General features: G+C 36.9%; 1 protein-coding gene across 1 annotated transcript in view; it reads right to left on the bottom strand.

The window, feature by feature from the left end:
• astn2 (astrotactin 2) overlaps nucleotides 1-14,071 on the bottom strand; it is a 259,339-nt gene extending 245,268 nt beyond the window's left edge. Inside the window, exon 1 of the mRNA XM_014009306.1 lies at nucleotides 13,595-14,071. Coding sequence (XP_013864760.1) covers nucleotides 13,595-14,030 — 436 coding nt within the window. The 5' untranslated portion in view covers nucleotides 14,031-14,071. The remainder of the gene's footprint in view (nucleotides 1-13,594) is intronic.
• Nucleotides 14,072-17,591: the final 3,520 nt, after the last annotated feature.

Genomic DNA, 17,591 nt, shown 5'->3' with positions numbered 1-17,591 from the left:
GTGTGTGTGTGTGTGTGTGTGTGTGTGTGTGTGTGTGTGTTACATTAGGAGATGACAGACATACAGTATGTGGAGAAATGGATATACTGTAAGGTAAATCCTGCCTACATAATAACAAATGTTTTCAAAAGGTTGGCATTCATCAGTGAAAAGGTGATCATAGCACTGCAGAGTCAGTGATTGTGCAAGTCTGGCAGCTCCTTGACAGTTTGTCAGCTCCACAACGAGTCGGTGTCATCAACATTTACAATGATGAAAGCTGGCACCCTAAAGGCACTTTGCTGCCTGTCATTACACTCATGGTGGAACGTGCCAGTCTTCTGTGGACTGTGGCCCACAACTGCCTTGCTCAAGCTGCCTACAGTGTGAATGACAACWGATAAAATTCAGTTATTCATATAATAAATCTATGAATGGATTCACTGATCTCAAATGTCAGCCAAAAAGGGGGAAAAAGGGACAGAGAATAAGAGGTGAGAGTGAATGTAAGACTGAGACAAGCAGACTGCAGGAAGGAAAGACAGGGAAGAAGGAGCCTGACACTCATCAAAAGTGTTCAAGGATATTAGCATTCCTCCTAGACAATCAAATTCTGCCTGAAAACATCCCCGTCTGCTGTGACAATAGCAAGTTGTCAAACTTCAACTTCACATGGCTGTCGACTGTTAGTGAAAAATATTTTGCAGCAGCAGCAAAAAAAAAAAAAAAGGATAAAATAAAATAAAAAGGGTAAAAATAAAGCCTCCTTGATAACCAATTAAAAATAGTTGATGACATGTCCTTATTATTGTTATTAATCACACTGACTTTTTTATGATTCAGTCATCTTTACGACAATTTTAAACACACGATGAGCTGCGAAAGGACTGAAAGGTACCTCCTGCTATTTGACACCCATGAAATTAAATGTCAACTCAAGGTCTTATTATAAACACTAATTAAATAGCTGGCATTTACATAAAGACTAATAGATATACACAGAAAACATCAGTGCAAAAAGCTATTTTTGTAAAAGGTCAGAGCCTTGTTTTACACAATTTAAACATGGCAACGTTACTCAGATAAGACTTTACAATGCTTTATTCTCATAAAATATCTCTTTTGTTCCATGAAAAAAATATTTTAGATCTATTCAGGTAAAAAAAGCAATAAAATGCAATAAGAAAAAAATACAGATACTAATAGATCCTTGGAATGTTTTGCTCAGTTTGAATTCATCTGACAGGATAATAAGGTTTACCGGTTTTATTTTTTTTTTTGACTGTTTTGATGTTTGTTCTATTTTGTTGAGAAATAACAGTAAATGTCGCCTCAAATCAAGCCTTGATACTTTGTTTGAACTGCCAGATGACTAAAGCCCAAAAAAAGATAAAAAGTTTAATAAAATCTATTGCAAAAACTTTAGATATATGTTACATCCTCACTAAATCASCACTGTGACGTCCAATCTGTTCACTCAACATCTGCTTGTCTGGATGAGACATTTCTCACTATTTGCTCTACACTGCATACAAAATACACTTGACAATTCAGCTAACAACACTCCTTATGTAAAATGAAATATTAGGGTATCACTCAGTTTAGAATAAGAAATAATGTAATTATTTAGATTACTTAAAATACAAATAATATTATGATACAACTTTAATGGGCCTTTTGCTCTGATTTTAATGGATTAATGGGGAGATTAAAACAAGTAAATCCAAACCTCTTTATGTAATGAAGGAAACAGCCATTTTAGTTAACATAGGTGCAGGAGGAGGGACATTTAAGGATTTGACACAGCAGTGATTTTGTCATTGAGTTCCTAGGGTGCCCCTACGGCAATCCCCTGCTAAGAACAGACTCTTCCAGTGTCACAAAYGGCTGCAGCTGATGTCCAAAGCCATCACAAGTTCCCACTATGCGCTATCACAGCATTAACTGTTGGACTTTGCACCGGCCACCTCCTASAGAAAACCAATCATAATTTCAGACACCACCACTGTGACCCAGCATGAGAAGGGAGGTGACTTGTGTGACTCTGGAATATATATCCACAGTGTAGCAGTAGTAAGTGGCTTAAGGAAGGCAGACCTGTCTATGCTTTTTTTTCCTCCCCATATCWGTCTTTGTTTATTTGATCTCACATAAGTAAACTCATACATAATATTGTAAAACAGGTACTGGGGAAAAAATGCAACATTGACTGCAAGAAACCAAAAACACTTTTCTGGGGTTTGGTTTTTAKAAAATGAGCATCATAGTGTCTGACAGTGAATGCTTGATTGTTGGTTTAGACATTTCTGACTGGAGGTTGCATGTTCACTCTCTGCCCATGTGAGTTTTCTCTGAGTACTTTTCTTTTCTCCTATCAAAAAACATGCATTTTAAAGTACCCAGTAATTTTAAATTRAACTGTGTGCTTTCTGTCAACCTTGCATGGTGAGCTGTATTCTACCTACTGCCTGTTGATGCAGGATATGGGCACCCACACCACCACCTAACAGAGCCCCCACTCTCATAATCTTAAAACTACTATGCCACATATATACCACCACAATAATGAGTGGTAACGTAAACTAAAGTATACATTTCTAGTGCAATTTTAGAAATAATCTCACTAACCAATGTTTATTAATATAACTTATTGCACCATTTTTTATCTTTTRTTTTTGCTTCAAACCATTTAGTTGTCAGGTTTGTTCTGCTTCTCAATCACAAATTGGAAAGCAATCCATAAACTGTACCAGTTTCACACTGTGTGCACCAGCCTGTTTGCCAGTGGGAATTGTCATCAATCCAGGAACCCATTATACTCGYGGTATCCGTGAGTCAGAATGGGTGGGCTCTATTTAAAAGAACCTACTGTTTTCTACTTATAAATCACATTTATGATGCAAAGGGATGTAACATTAACTTATATTTATATGACGTATGATAAGATGCTGCTGCACATACACCATACATTAACAGTAGTTCCTTAGACTGCATTGCYTGACACAGTCCAACAATAAATGCAAAGTAAGGAATGAATTATGGAGCAGCTCTTGTTTCATACAGGGACTACCAAACCTCTGGGAACCTGTTGCGACTGTGCAAATAGAATAAACAAACTGCTGCTTGCTTTTGGCCCCACTGTGGCACAGTGGGAACTGGATCACCTCTCATTAGCATTCCCTGCATTWTATTGTGTTTGTTCACGAGGCACCGTGTGTGTACATTTGCACATGAGCTTGTGCATATTTACTGTATGTATATGCACCTTGGCTGAACATGTTCCTCAAGGTGACTTCAAATGGAGATAATTGTGATTGATAAACAAAAATAAGTCACCAATTTGTATGATCAGATCAAAATATATTATTATTTTTCTGAAGAAAAATTGGTATAATTTACTCAGTGAACACTATTTAAAGTCTAACATGTGGATCTATAAACACTGTGTCCCTTACGCTCTTCAGGATTAGTGAGGCAGAGCCAAAGTAAAGAAGGGAGCCTCCTACTTCTAATATATTTAAAGTGAGACATTAACAGGATAAACAGGGCCCTTATCTGCTRAGTGCATAGGCTTCTTCTAAAACACTGCAATCCCATTAACAATACCAATTCTCTTCTCACATCTCTCTCATTCACTCCTACTATAATGCATGCCTTGTCTAGTGATGGGATTTCATGTGGCAGTGCCAGAGTGGGAGTTTTCCGTGAGATAATACACACATCAAGACTTATTACTGCTTTGTTTTGGCTTCATCAAATGAGACCTCTGTCAGAGGAGAGGTAAAGTTACAACACTTAAATCAGCTCTCTGCCAAGCATATAAAATGGATACAGACAAAAGGTTTTCACCTTCATAATATGCACTGAAAACATATCATTGATTCAGTTTTCTTATAAATAATTTAAGTAGATTATTTGCTTACTTAGCCTGCTGTGTTATCTAAATTTGAATTTATCCATTTTAGAGMAGTTTTCATTTAAAGTGATGCATGATTAGTTGTAACATTAGACTGTATTTGATAAACATATATTTTAACNAGTATGAGCTGCTAGGTATGCTGCATTTCCATTTCAGCATCTGTAAGATAAGTTAGAACATACACACGAGTGCAAGCACTGCCCAGGCAAAGGAAATTCACCCTACTTTTTCTGTAGCTTGATAGCTTTCTCATTCGGAGGAATTTCACATTTCTTACCATTACTGCAACTTCCAAGCAGAAATTCAAATAGGAGCAAATAAAATTGGTCCTTTATACAAAGCTAAATGATTGAGGGACTGACTGAACGATTGATTCTTTAAAAGTCACTTGTCTCGAAGTTGTTGTTTTCTTTCTGTTTTTATCTTGTTTATTATTTATTTATTTATTGTTTATTTTTGTTGCTGTTGTTGTAGATCGACAGTCAGAGCTGGACCTCAAACTTAACTGTTTTGTTTTATTTAAGTCTATTAGCTCTCCCTATTATACCAGAGGTTTTAAGAGCACAGTGGCTAAGATAAGATGAGTTTGCATTGACTTAAATGAACAGTGAAGTTAAAGTGTAAAGCTTGACCTTTCAAATAGCTTTTTAATATATTTATATTTTTCAGAAGCATTGTGGGGAGCTTTAGCTGAAAGGTTATATTTTGGAAGGTTATGAGGTATAAAAATATTTGATATTTTTTTCCAAAAGCTTTTTAAAATAGGATCTAAGCTCTGAAAAGGCAAATAAAATTAGGGTATGTTTATTCAATTACTCAGTGTGCAGCTGTGTAATCCAATTTATAATCTATTTACAACTTTTCAGAAGAATGTAATCAAAATAGCATAATGGCTAAAGTGTCTGCAGACACTTTAAAATTTGTTAAGTTAAATTAAGAAATCAACTTATCACTATAGATTTTTGCAGCCATCATGGGTATACAATTTTAAGATCTTAAACTGGGACCAATTTTGTGTTAAACACATGGGCAAACTTGGGAAAACATTTTATCTGTGGCCTATCTTTGTCACCAATGCAAAATGTATGGATTGTCTCAAAATAAGCAATACAAATGAGGTCATTTGATTTTAATCAATGAACAGAAAAACATGAGGAGCTCACTAACGTACCCATTGTATAAATACGGCATCTAAAACACTTGGGCAAACCTATGGACAATTACCATTGGCCAAGCGAGGAACCCTTGTGCATTCCTCAGAACCCTTGGCAATCCTACACAACCTTTATTTTTGTAGCTCAATCATTATGATCTCTAGCTCCATGTAGGTTAGAAAAGGCAAGTTTAAACTTTGCTCTTTAAAATGGTCAAATATTTAACCAGCCTGCTTTTCATGCTTTGTTTTAAAGACATTCAGTAAGTTGATGGATTTTACCCAAAGTCCCTGTGTCCCCAAAGTCTGGCTTGCATTATAAAAAGTATTTTACAAAGAGGCCAAATACATTACACAGTTGTTGTCACATGGGGCCTTCTATTATGTGGTTGAGATACACCAGAGAAGCCCAAAGAGCAAAAAGACCAACTAAATGGAATTGCTTTTATAAATCAGTGTCACATTATGCATTCATTGTGCAGACTAAAAAGCCTCTTTACAGTGTACAAATAGAAAGTCTATGAATCTTTGGGGATCAGCTTGTGGCATGGTCTTTTGCGAGATGCACTGCTCAGGTTTTTTTTAAACAAGTTATGAAGACAAGTTGTTGTAGACCCACAGAAGTACACATGCAACAACACAGAGGCTAAAACAATACTAGAATCAAAATTTAAAAAGGAGGTAATTAAACAAGGGATGGATGGATGGATTTAAACATTTTTGTTTCTGAGAATAGCATGGGGACAATTGTGTACGGTGTTGCTTTGCATAAATAAGACAAATAAATCGAAGAAAGGGCTGATGCATTCATTAAAAGCATTTACATAATGCTCTTTGTTTATTCTGTCAAAGACAACCACAGAGGGCCTCTCAGGAAGCGTAAAGATCAAATGATTATCTTGAGATCAAAACTGGCCACCAGTGGCAGAAAGCATGAGAGGAGACTCTGGTGAGGCAATTACAAAATACAGATCCTGCAAAGGACTTCAGCCAGCATGTGTCACTTGCTACACATTTTTCAGCATTTGTTTTCTTAGGTTTGTCACCATTAAACAAACAAAAACAAAATAACAAGATATACAGTAGTTGTGTGGGTTTTGCATGCAAGTCAAAAAAAGTCACCTCTCCTTTAAAGAAGAACCTCTGAATAGCATTCTTGCAAATAAAAAAAAGTATTTTATTTGTATTTTTTTACATGAAACATCAACAGGTAACACATCATTATCTCTTAATTGCCACTTTTATTTCAACAATAGCATAAGTCAATCCTCCAGCAAACCAAGTGTCTGTAGTGTATTGATTATCATTGTTTAATTAAATCATTAGCCAACGAGTTAGCCTACAAATCATGATTTGAGCAGACAGAATGTTAAATGTATTATCCAATGAGTGCAATTTGTAATAATAATAGAAAAAATGTGAACTGGATACATATATAAATATTCAAATTAACTGTGATTATTCAGATTATTAGCACTTATTTCCTGATAAGTTAGTCATGGAAATTTGATAAACAGGTCCATTTGTTCAATACCATTTTCCTGTTTGAATAAAAATGTTAAATTGCTGTAATGATGCATCATTGATAAAATCAAAGGCAAAGGGTATGTAACAATAGTGATTGATTTGATTTGATTTATTTATTTAACAGGAAAATATTATTAAAAATCAAGCCTGACTCAGCATAATTGCTGTTTTACAGCAGGTTCCTGYTCTGCAGCACATAAAACACTCAGAATTACAGCATCACAATCACATCATTATTATTATTACCATAGACACAAAGACAAACAAGCATACCAAATTTCAAAGTGATGGTTTTACCACTAAATAAATCCTCCTTCTCTAGAGGTCACCAGAGGGCAAATATATATGCTGAAATGCAACATTGTTTTAGTCTCTGTTGGTCAGATATAGATTATAAACTGTTCAATGTGTTCAACTGCCAGATTGGAAACACACTGGCTATTTAATAAAACAAATATCAGTTCTATTAGCGTTTTTTTAACAATTGTATCACTTCTAAAGACTAATTCATACTTAAGCTAATTAGGTTTTATGCTAAATCCCTGAAGACTTAGATAAAAAAGCATGTAATGTTTTCCTTTTCACCAACTGATTTTGTCCCTTTTTTATTTTATTGATTGATTGATTGATTGATTGATTGATTGATTGATTGATTGATTGATTGATTGATTGATTGATTGATTGATTGATTAACTGATCGATCGATCACCATTTAGGGTGAACCAGAACACTGGGCTTCAGTACAGTGTGTTTCTGTTCTGCACCACAGGGAACAGAGTTCTGTGCATTAACCTTTAACTTTGCAACTGCAGTATATAATCTCCCATCACTAAGCAAGCAACTGAGTTTGTTGTTAACTTTTACTCACTGAGATACAGCAGGGAGACAGAATGAGTAAAACACTGTTCAACGAGCCAGAGTGTGATAAGATGCCTGAAAGAGACAGGAAAAAAAATGCTAGAAAATGGAAAGTAAAGATTGAGCCAAAACGATGGATTGAGGTGATAAAGAACAGCCAGACATCTGAATGCTTTCAATCTTGCATTAAGTGCCAGAAGGTTTTTAGAAAGGTGAACTTTTAATGAGGTGTTTACAGAGTCAAACATCTTGCCAAAAGGTATTGATTTTAACCCAGTCCCATAACACCACTTAAAATGAGAAAAGAAAACTATCTGGCGTGACAAAGGGTAGCGGGATAGAATGATTTCAGTTGAATTTGCAATTGTTTTTTCTGCTACAAAACTAAATTAAAAACATGTTTTGTGCACATCTTTTTAAAACTGCATTAACAAGCTGTCTTCAAAGCAAAAGAATGGTGTGACAGGATAGCAAAATGGTAAAGCATCGGGAAAAGGTCAGGGAGAGAAACAATCCATCAAATTTAATGCACAGCCTTTTACGAAACAGGGGTATTTGCATCATTGAAGCTATTTGGTTATTGGATAAATAGTTATCTATCACTGTATGCCACCATTTAAGAAAAGGACAAAGAAAACAAAAGCAAAAAAGGGAAAGGGAAAGCAGCACTGTACACTTCCTTCACACTGCCCTTTCTATTCATCCATTCTCGGTGACACCTTGGTAATAAATCAAAGCTGAGCAGGCGGGCAAGAGAGGGAAGGAGACTCGTGGTCCTTTTCCCCTTTTCCAATAACCTCTGACGCTAGTTTGACAAAACAATCGGAGATCCAACAGTATATTGGAAACAGGACAGGACTATGGTCATCAGTGTTTATTTGCATTGGGCTATAAACGTGCAAGTAAGTAAGTATGTACCTTACATACAAAAGTCATTTTGTCAGTCATTTACTCGGTTTCGATAGGGAGACTGCATTAACTAGTGGTGTCCCAATACCCGATTCCAGCATTTTAAAAAGTACTCATACTCATTCAAAATGCCCCGATACCCGGAATTGATAAAAAAAATTATGTGGACATTCACATTTTAAATGGGACCTCCATTAGACTCCAGTGTGAATGCTTTATGCCATTGATGTGACATCATATTTACAGGAGTAAATATGTCTCTGTTAACTTTGAAGATTTTGCCAATGAAATATTTATCTGACATGCTTGTTTAGTTCACTGTTAATATTTTAACTGTCCTTTGGTCAGCTGTTCTGGTGCAGCATGTATTTATGGAACAAAGTGACGTGTTTAAAGTGAAACTAACTGAAAAATTGATCCAGTAACTTAAGTGGTGATACAGTTCAACACCAACGTTACTATAATTTCTGTGGATTCTCAGTCATCCAGGACATGGAAAACTAAAAGAAAAAAGAAGAAGCAAATGAACTCATGTTCTGCTGCTAAAGACCTGTGGAGTTACAAGATTTAAACAGAATAACTTGAGGTTAGTATCATTATTTTTATATGCTTTGCCCCTACCTCACTGACGTAAAAGTGAGATAAAATGAGACACGACCATGCAGACTGTAGTCACTTTGAAAAACATCAAATATGTATCTGATTTAGTACCAGGTTCTAAGTAAAAAAAGTTTTATAATCATTGAGTTATATTTAAGTTCCGACTTAAGCAGTACTCAGTAATACTGAGTACTGCTTAAGTGGGAACTTAAATATAAACTGTCAAAAACAATGATCTATTAGTAGGTATTGTGAATGACGAGCATATCAAAGTGCATATTAATACTTTTAAAAATGACTGAGTTTATAGGCATTTTTGTACATGCTAAGGTTGATTAGCTGTGTTGTCCACCTTAAATTGGATTGACTTCAAATGTTAATCAGTTGCACGTGTATATCCACTGATTACATTCTGAGAGTTTCATTAAGATTCATCCTCTGGTAAACAAGATATTTTTCTAACAAACACATGCACACACAGGTCATGTCACTATCATTTCACCTTTGCAGCAAATAATAAAAAAAAACAACCATGTCTACCTATTTTGTAAATAAATAAAGTTTTANAAGAGGACTGCCATCCTGTTCAGAAGAATGTCAATTGAAAGTCAAAAAACAGAGCCATTTCATTTTCCTTTTCTTATAATTTAGCCCTGATCAAATGGAACACAAACAAAATTCTAAGTGCTGCACAAAGGAAAGAACATCTGGTCCTAACATAAAATTGTCATGCCCTATTTTTCCATTTATTTTCAACTTTCATTCAATTTAAACTTAGGATTTACTTTATTTTCAAGTCATGGAACAAAATAAATATAATTATGTTTTTTTGTTTTTTTGTTTTTTTAAAGCAACTATCTAAAAATGTTGGGAACCATGTTGTTGTTTTTATGCTTTGACAATCTTAAATGGAGTTCCGAATGAGATTTCAGTTAGGTAAATTGAGAAAGAAGGTTGTGTATCACCCAAAATGGAAAATAAGTTCTACATGGTAACTATCCAYACAAGGGTTTTTTTTTTTTTTTTGGTATCTTCAAAGTAGGGCTGAAAAATATTTCACAAATGTATCCACATCAATTTGATCAATCAATACAATATTGAAAATAACTACAATTAATTGAAAAAAATTTATTGGGGTTAGGTAATATACCGATTTTAATTACATTACACATGGTATGGTCTTATGGTTAGACAAACTGTAATTGTTAAACATGACTGTTTTACTTAAATTGATGATTTTAAATAGGTAGATACATGCCTGAAAACAAATTCAACACATAACTGAACTGTTGATCTTCATTAGAGTAGATTATTTTTATTTTTGTCTGGAGGCATGACTCTTTAATAGTAGGAACCCCTTCCTGTTTATGTAATGAAATAAGCGCGGCCATGTAATAGGCGGGGTCATGTCTGGAAGCTCTCTGTTATATTGAACTGTCTTCCTGTTTTTCGTGGTCTGAACGCCTACATTAAACATGCCTTCAGTCCGAGCAGCTCTGGGTGTTGTATGRTTTCTTTACGAATCATTTTCCATGCATTGGTACATTCTCYGTATGGTTCAAGCATACAAAATGGTGAACAAACATGCTTAACAATATTTTTTCTTACAAAATGATCAGCTATTATTCATGTTCTGCATGCTTAAATTATATTTGGTCAATCCAACAGACTCTCACTGGCATTGATGCCCACACCTGGTTYAGATGATAGTAATGAAAGAAGGAAAGTGAGAAGTGAAAAAAAATATATAGGTTTATTGCAACTAATATTGTAGTTGCAGCATTAAATATATTTTTCTATTATTGTGTAGTCATAATTCAAAGCATATGAACATATTTATTTCCTATTTTGATTTAGATCCTCTTTTGATTTAAATAGTTCATCAAGTTTAGAAGCTCATCATTACTTTTATATGAATAAATCTTAGTTATTTGCACCTCTGCCATATGTGTGCCACTTTCCATGATGTATAGTGTAACTTTCATAATAAATGGCCTTAGCAAGCAGCCTCCGATCCATGTCTGCCTTGGCTGCTGATTCTGGGGCACAACCTCTGCAGCCAGTCCTGCTGCCGTTTGATTAATTACTTTTATGATTTCTTTGAAATATGTGAAGGCCCAGCGCCTGGCTCCTTCTCCTTTATTCATYTTACAGCTATTTCAACGCTTTACTGCTATCGGTTGCATATTTCATWCTTGGTTGCTTGAATTTGGAATCAKTGGTATGCAATCTTTTGATCTGATGGGTTTCGCACCAAGCTCATTTTACTTACCTACGTCCTCTTTAAACGGGGACATACTGTATGTTGTGTTGACTGAATGCATTCTAAAAGGAAAGTGGTTTGCCTTGAGAACCTGCTGGCAAAGAGTCACAGTAGTATTTATCTTATGTATTCTGTTTTTGATTGCTCAGCCAAAACAAAAACAACAAAAACAAACAAACAAACAAATTTTTCAATATTTGCATTATTTTGTACTGAGAACATGTTCACAACAGTTGTAGTTTAAAGGCAGGCGAAAGAAAGAAAGAAAGAAAGAAAGAAAGAAAGAAAGAAAGAAAGAAAGAAAGAAAGAAAGAAAGAAAGAAAGAAAGAAAGAAAGAAAGAAAGAGNTATATATAGGGAATATCGCAGAGCTTGTTTTTTCCCTCTAAATTGACAACAAAGTGTATTCTTCTTGGATGTCAATTTCAAGCCTTCGTTTCAGAGGAGAGAACAAACCCACTAATACATCCATCAGAAAAAGCTATTAAGATGACAGGCATGCATTACTGTGCTCAGAAAATGGAAAGCACAGGTGAGAACAAATTGTTGGTTTGGGCCTCCTAGCAGACAGGTGAGAATAAAAATAAATAAATAAAATTGTCAAAGTATAAGATATTTGATTGAAGTGAAAGATGTGTGTGGTGAATTTACAAGCACACCTTGCAGATCCACTAAACAAGAATATTATTTAAATGTGCTCTTTTGCGGAACAAATGAATGAGCAAAAACAATAAATAATCTGAGAACCGTTTATGTAAAGTGAAAATTTAAACAGTCATTTTTTTGTTTTTGTTCCAAAGATATGAATTTCAAAAGCAGGAAGTCCTTAAAACAAACACATTTTAAAAGCCCTGTTGAAAAAAATAGGTAATATGTTTTGTATTTCCAAAATAAAAGCTCAGAATCTAATAATAACTTGCCTTTTTTTATCTGAACTTCCACTGAGATCACTCATGGTACATACTGTGCCTTCAATATGTATTACTCACACTAAACTATTAAAGCCTATTAAAGCTCCTTCTCTCCTTCCACAGCAGGCAATCATCCACCGAAAGGGTGAAGCAGCAAATTTGCTAGCCGGCTGACTGGGAGGACAGAGAGGCCTTTCTCACCAGTCAACGGCTGTCCTTAATGAGAATAGAAAGTGATTTACTAGCTTAATGCTCCAGCCTTCAGCCTGCCTGCCAGCCAGCCTTTGCCTCGCGCAGCCAGTTCAGCCGACCATCTCCATACAGGCAATGAAACTGAGAGCACTGAGCTAGGAAAAAAGGGGGATGATGGCGAGGCACTGTCCGAAAAACTGCAATAATGAGACGTCCTCGTGAATTCTCTGCACCGGCATCAGTGACCTCCGGCTGAGTGCTGTGTCTTTGAATTTGTCTTTGTTTTGACCAGGTTCCCATCAGACCGTGCCAGTAAGGGGCGGCCTGATTTGAAAAGACTGTTAATTGTGTAACGCTCCTGCATCTGTTGTGTTTCGCCACATCTCAAGTGACTAAAAGCGTTTAACGGGTTCTGCGCGCTCTGTAAACGCACCAGCCGTAAAACCGTGTGGCTCTCAGTGTGTAGGGGAAACACATGCCCCGCCACACACACACACACACACAAAAACACACATACAGCAAAAGTAAGAAAGCAAGTTCCTTTTTATCTGAAATTCTGCTCTTCTTGAAAAGCAAATGTGTATTTTTTTTAAGAAAAGGAAAAAGGCAGACACACTTTCCTGCTATTATGTCCTTTGTGATTATCCAATCAGTGATGCTACTCTCCAGACCATTTCAGAGCCACTGGCTTTCACAGAGAACTTCAGATGACCTGTCACAGACTGGCGTTGCATTGCACTGATTCACAGTTATTATGTGTGGATGTGAAAAAGCTGTCACACTCTCTCACACACACACACAACATCTGATGTGTGGGGTTCCCCCTTTAACACCAGCTTTAAGGTGAACCATCAAGAATACGTGTGTGCGAAGAAATATGTGCTCAAGTGAGAATAAATCACTAATTTCATGCATATTTGCTGGGCTAAATTGCACTGCTTGATTGAGGCGCGGTGCTAAGAGGTGTATGCATGAATTTTAAGCTCATAATCATGTTTAACCACAAAGCAGGAAAGTCAGACGGAGAGAGGGGATGTGGAGAGTCACCATAAGTGAGACAATTTGTTGTACTTCCAGAAGGAGCACTTCCAGGTGAGTAGGGGAGAGGAAAGCGGTCAGAATGGATGCATATCAGACTGCAGGAACTACATGTGCAGCTGATTCTGAAAGCAGTGTTTAAGTCTACCTGTGTGTGTGTGTAGGGTGTTCAGGCTCAAACGTGCAGCGAGGCTCACGTCCTCATCATGGAGGTTCAAAGAGAGGAGTACCACAGCAGTTCTTACCGAGTGTGAAGTAGGGAAGAGCTGTGTTGTCAAGATCATCCATTACAGAAATTCGCCCAGGTAGGTCTGTTCTAATAAACAGCAGGAGTCGGGATTCTCCCCCTCCTCCTGCTCCCGCTCCTCCTCCTCCTCCTCCACCAGTTCCTCCTCCGGTACCTCCTCCGCCACCAGCGGCAGCACCACCCGCTCCAGCAGCGCTCCCTCCGCCGGCCACGTTCCCCGCGGCTCCGCCGGTGAAGCTGAACTCGTTCTCCCGGAGCACGGGCAGCGTAGACACGGTGACGGTTTTCACCTCGCACGGGGTCTCCGTGTCGCCCTCTTTGTCCCTGTCCTCGTCGGGCGACGTCGCCCCTTTGCTCGCGCGGAGTGTCACGGACCCGGTGAGGAAGAGCCCCACGAGCAGCGCGCGGAGGTGCAGCGCTGAAAGCCTCGCCATCCCCGCTCCGTGCGTGTGGTTCTCTCGCTTTGAGTGGGGCTCATAAGCTGTCCGTTCACTTATAGTACAGTCGCAGCAAAGGAGTCGCGTCCGTCCAGGAGGCGGCAGCACAGGTGTAGAGAGGATGTCATCTTTCATCATTTGTGCGCGCGCTGTGGTAAAACAATGCCACTTAACTCGGATAAGCACGTGCCATTTTACAGGCAGATGTGGAGTTGGGCACTTTATAAATCAAGACTAACATGATTTTGTTTGTTTAGTCAAACCCTTATCTTTTTAAGATAGAGTTAGAGCATCTTAAATTAATTCAGTTCATATTGTGTGACTATTTCAATAGATTAACTTTTGTTTAAAAGTTTATAAATTGCAAAATAAGTATTTAACTCAATACAGTAAATAAATCNCTCTCAACAACAGACTTGTAGAAGATCCGCAGCATCTTGCTGCAGACATTGAAGGATCTCAGCTTCATTATGTTCATCTCTGTTCATTAAGAACAGAAAGATGTTCTTGAAGAGGTTTCAAATGTGTAAATCAGGGGTTCTCAAGCCATTTAGGTCTGGGGACCTATTACAAGGGCGAAAAAATTCCAGGGACCCCCTCATAAACCCCATGCTGTTTTAAAGGATAATTTATTGTCATTTCAACCCCTAAATGCCATGGAAATATATATTTTTATGAAGTTTATTGGGTTTGTTTTATTAGTTCACTGTTCTCGGTGCATGTTTAAAAATAAAAACCAAATTAACAATTTAGTGAAATTTTTTGAGGACCCCCAAGATAGCGGACCCCTGAGGGAATTATAAATGACTTAACTGAAAAAGGAACCAAAAAAATAGCTATGGCATTAGGACAAGTTTTCTCAGGATCACAATAGTGGCAGTGTTATTTAAGTGAGAACAATGCTTTGCAAAAAAATGTGACCCKTAGTGTAAAAAAGGTTTAAATAAACAAAAGCAAAACATGCTTTTTTAAATGCTCAAAAATAATATCATAGTGACTGCAACCAAACACGTATAAAGCAGTTTGAAATAATATTGCAACACTTTTTTTCTTGTTTAAAGGAATGTTATTTCATGAAAACAGCAATYATTTCTCTAGCCTTCAATGTCAATATCGTCCTAATTTCACCTGCTGYTGCAGCAAGATTTCAATTAAATTCTATGGGCAGCAGTCTTCTGGCTAGGACTCTGTGATTATCACAGACAGCAAGACCCACCAGCCAAGGTAGCTAAGTGGTCTGGCACAGAATAACTCTCAGATATTGTATCCAGTCCTTGTAGATAGGAAGGGTGTATGATGCTGTTTAAACAGGCCACTGTTGTTCCAGGCTGTGAAAACAGTGTAATTTAGTGTGACATACTTTCTTATTTCAACATATYTCTGAGGATTATTTTCATCTGTAATCATTTATCTTGATGAGTAAAATTTAAGAATGATTAAAAAAGCCTACATAACTTTCAGAGTTTTTTTTTGAAGCATAAAAGTGTTTTAAATTGTCCTTTTTATGAACATACTTCACAGGAGAGCACTCTAAACAATACAAAAACTCAGAAGGCTTTTATGTAGCATGAAGTACACGCAAAAATCAGTTTTCTTTCACTTGCACAAACAAATCTGCATTACCCCATGTATCAGTCAGACCACAATGTACTCACAGCAGATCACAAAAAACACTCATCTAACCTTGACCACATACCAGCCTCTGTCAGCCCGTGTTAGTTCTCCGAATTTGACCCGATGTGTTTATTGTCACGCACCGCAGGCACCTCCCACAGAGCAGTGCGCACCGTCTAAGATGCAATCTTCTCTGCTTTCCTCCCCAGAACCCCATTGTGCCACAGCTCTGTGTGTTTGAAGCCGAGGTAAACCTGCATCCGTGCGGTGTCTCCAACACAGATTGTGATCAAAGGTCTGTAAGTGGATTTCTATCTCACCTGATTTCACTTGACTGGTATATTGATTCATCTCTGGGCCAAAGCCATTTTCAAAGGAAGAATGTAGACATGTGTGATGGATAACTGAAAGGAACGCTGTACATGTGAGTGTACAGTGTTATTTTTTTATTAWAAGAAATATAAGTGGTGTCCAAAATGTGCACAGTTCAACTAAATGTTAAAAAGTTTTTTTTTTTTTTTTCCCACAGTTGTGGAAAATTGAGATTATGAATCTGGTAAATGATGCCATATCTCAGCTTGTTGACTAAATTAAACTGCCTTATGCTGGACATTTTGTAGCTATAACCACCCTCTATGCTGCATAATTAATTCATAAATGTAGCCAATTTTATGCTTTCTGTTTCCTTGTATAAATTCATGCTTGGGCCACATCTATTAAGCAGGCTTCAGCTGCCATAAGACTGTATCACATCACCATAACAGACGGCCTCTGTCAGATGTCATTAGCCAGCAACTCTGTTTCCTTGAGACAGCAGACAGCACTAAGATCCATGCAACCCAAGGAAAAAAATTATAGGCAACAGAAGCCACAACCACACAGACCCAATGCACGCACAGATACACGTATCTGTTTTCATGCCAACAGCCAGAAGCCTGCCTCACACAGCAGGATCACAGCAAAACCTGGAAGGGTTTGTTTTACTTTGGTCCAAAGTACTGATTGGAGGAGGCCAAAGTTTTTATCTGCTTTGTGTAATAAAGTATAAAAAAATAAAAGCAGACAGATCATCAATACAATTAATACCACAGGTTTGTGTTTCTGCTCTGTGACAAATAACTCTAAAATCTATTTGCAATTATTAATATACAGTAGCTAAAGATTAAATATGTCTAAAATCACAATGAAAATAAACTTTTGATCTGATTCTCATACATTTGTGGATCTATAACACTAATGCACCAAAATCTCTTGTGCTCAAAYGGGTCGTCAGGTGCCAAGAAGTCTACTTAAGCGGATGTCGACCGGTTGGATTATTATCCTTTTGGCTGCAGTCAGGTTTTGGCTGTACCCTTCTCCTTCTGTTCTGCATGCGTATCGCCATCTCCAAGCTCTCTCGCTCTGTATCTAAAGTTTAAAAATTTCCTTCCAGTTGCATCTCTCATGCATCAATACTGGAAATGTACATTTTCTGATATGTTCCAACACAGAACAATTTATTCAAAATGGGTACAACTCTTCGCTGTTTTAGTAGAACCTGTTCCATCCATGTCCTATACAATCTCTGTGTAAGTATAAATAAATAAATAAAAAATAAACAACAAACCCAATCTGTCTAAAACAATTAGTGCACATTTGACCCACCTTGTAGCCCTGGAAGTAGAGCATATCAGATGTAAATTTATGACACTGCAAAGTGTTTGTGAATTTTAAATCAAAGAAAAAAAAAAAGAAGGATTTCAATTCAAATTCAAAAATACGTTATTGATCCCGAAGGGAAATTAGGTAACTTAACTTGGCTTTGTCCATTGTTACATAAAAACTGGAAATGTCAACTAATCAAAAACTGTTAATATTCATGTCTTTTTCAACAGAAAAAAAAATCAACATCCAAATATTAATGGTTTTATTATTTCTTAATTTCCTGAACATCCTCTTCACTTA

This window comes from Austrofundulus limnaeus, unplaced genomic scaffold, assembly GCF_001266775.1.
Source record: "Austrofundulus limnaeus strain Quisiro unplaced genomic scaffold, Austrofundulus_limnaeus-1.0 Scaffold57, whole genome shotgun sequence".
Taxonomy (NCBI): domain Eukaryota; kingdom Metazoa; phylum Chordata; class Actinopteri; order Cyprinodontiformes; family Rivulidae; genus Austrofundulus; species Austrofundulus limnaeus.
The sequence above is the reverse complement of the archived record's forward strand: the minus strand, read 5'-3'. Positions and strand labels throughout refer to the sequence as shown.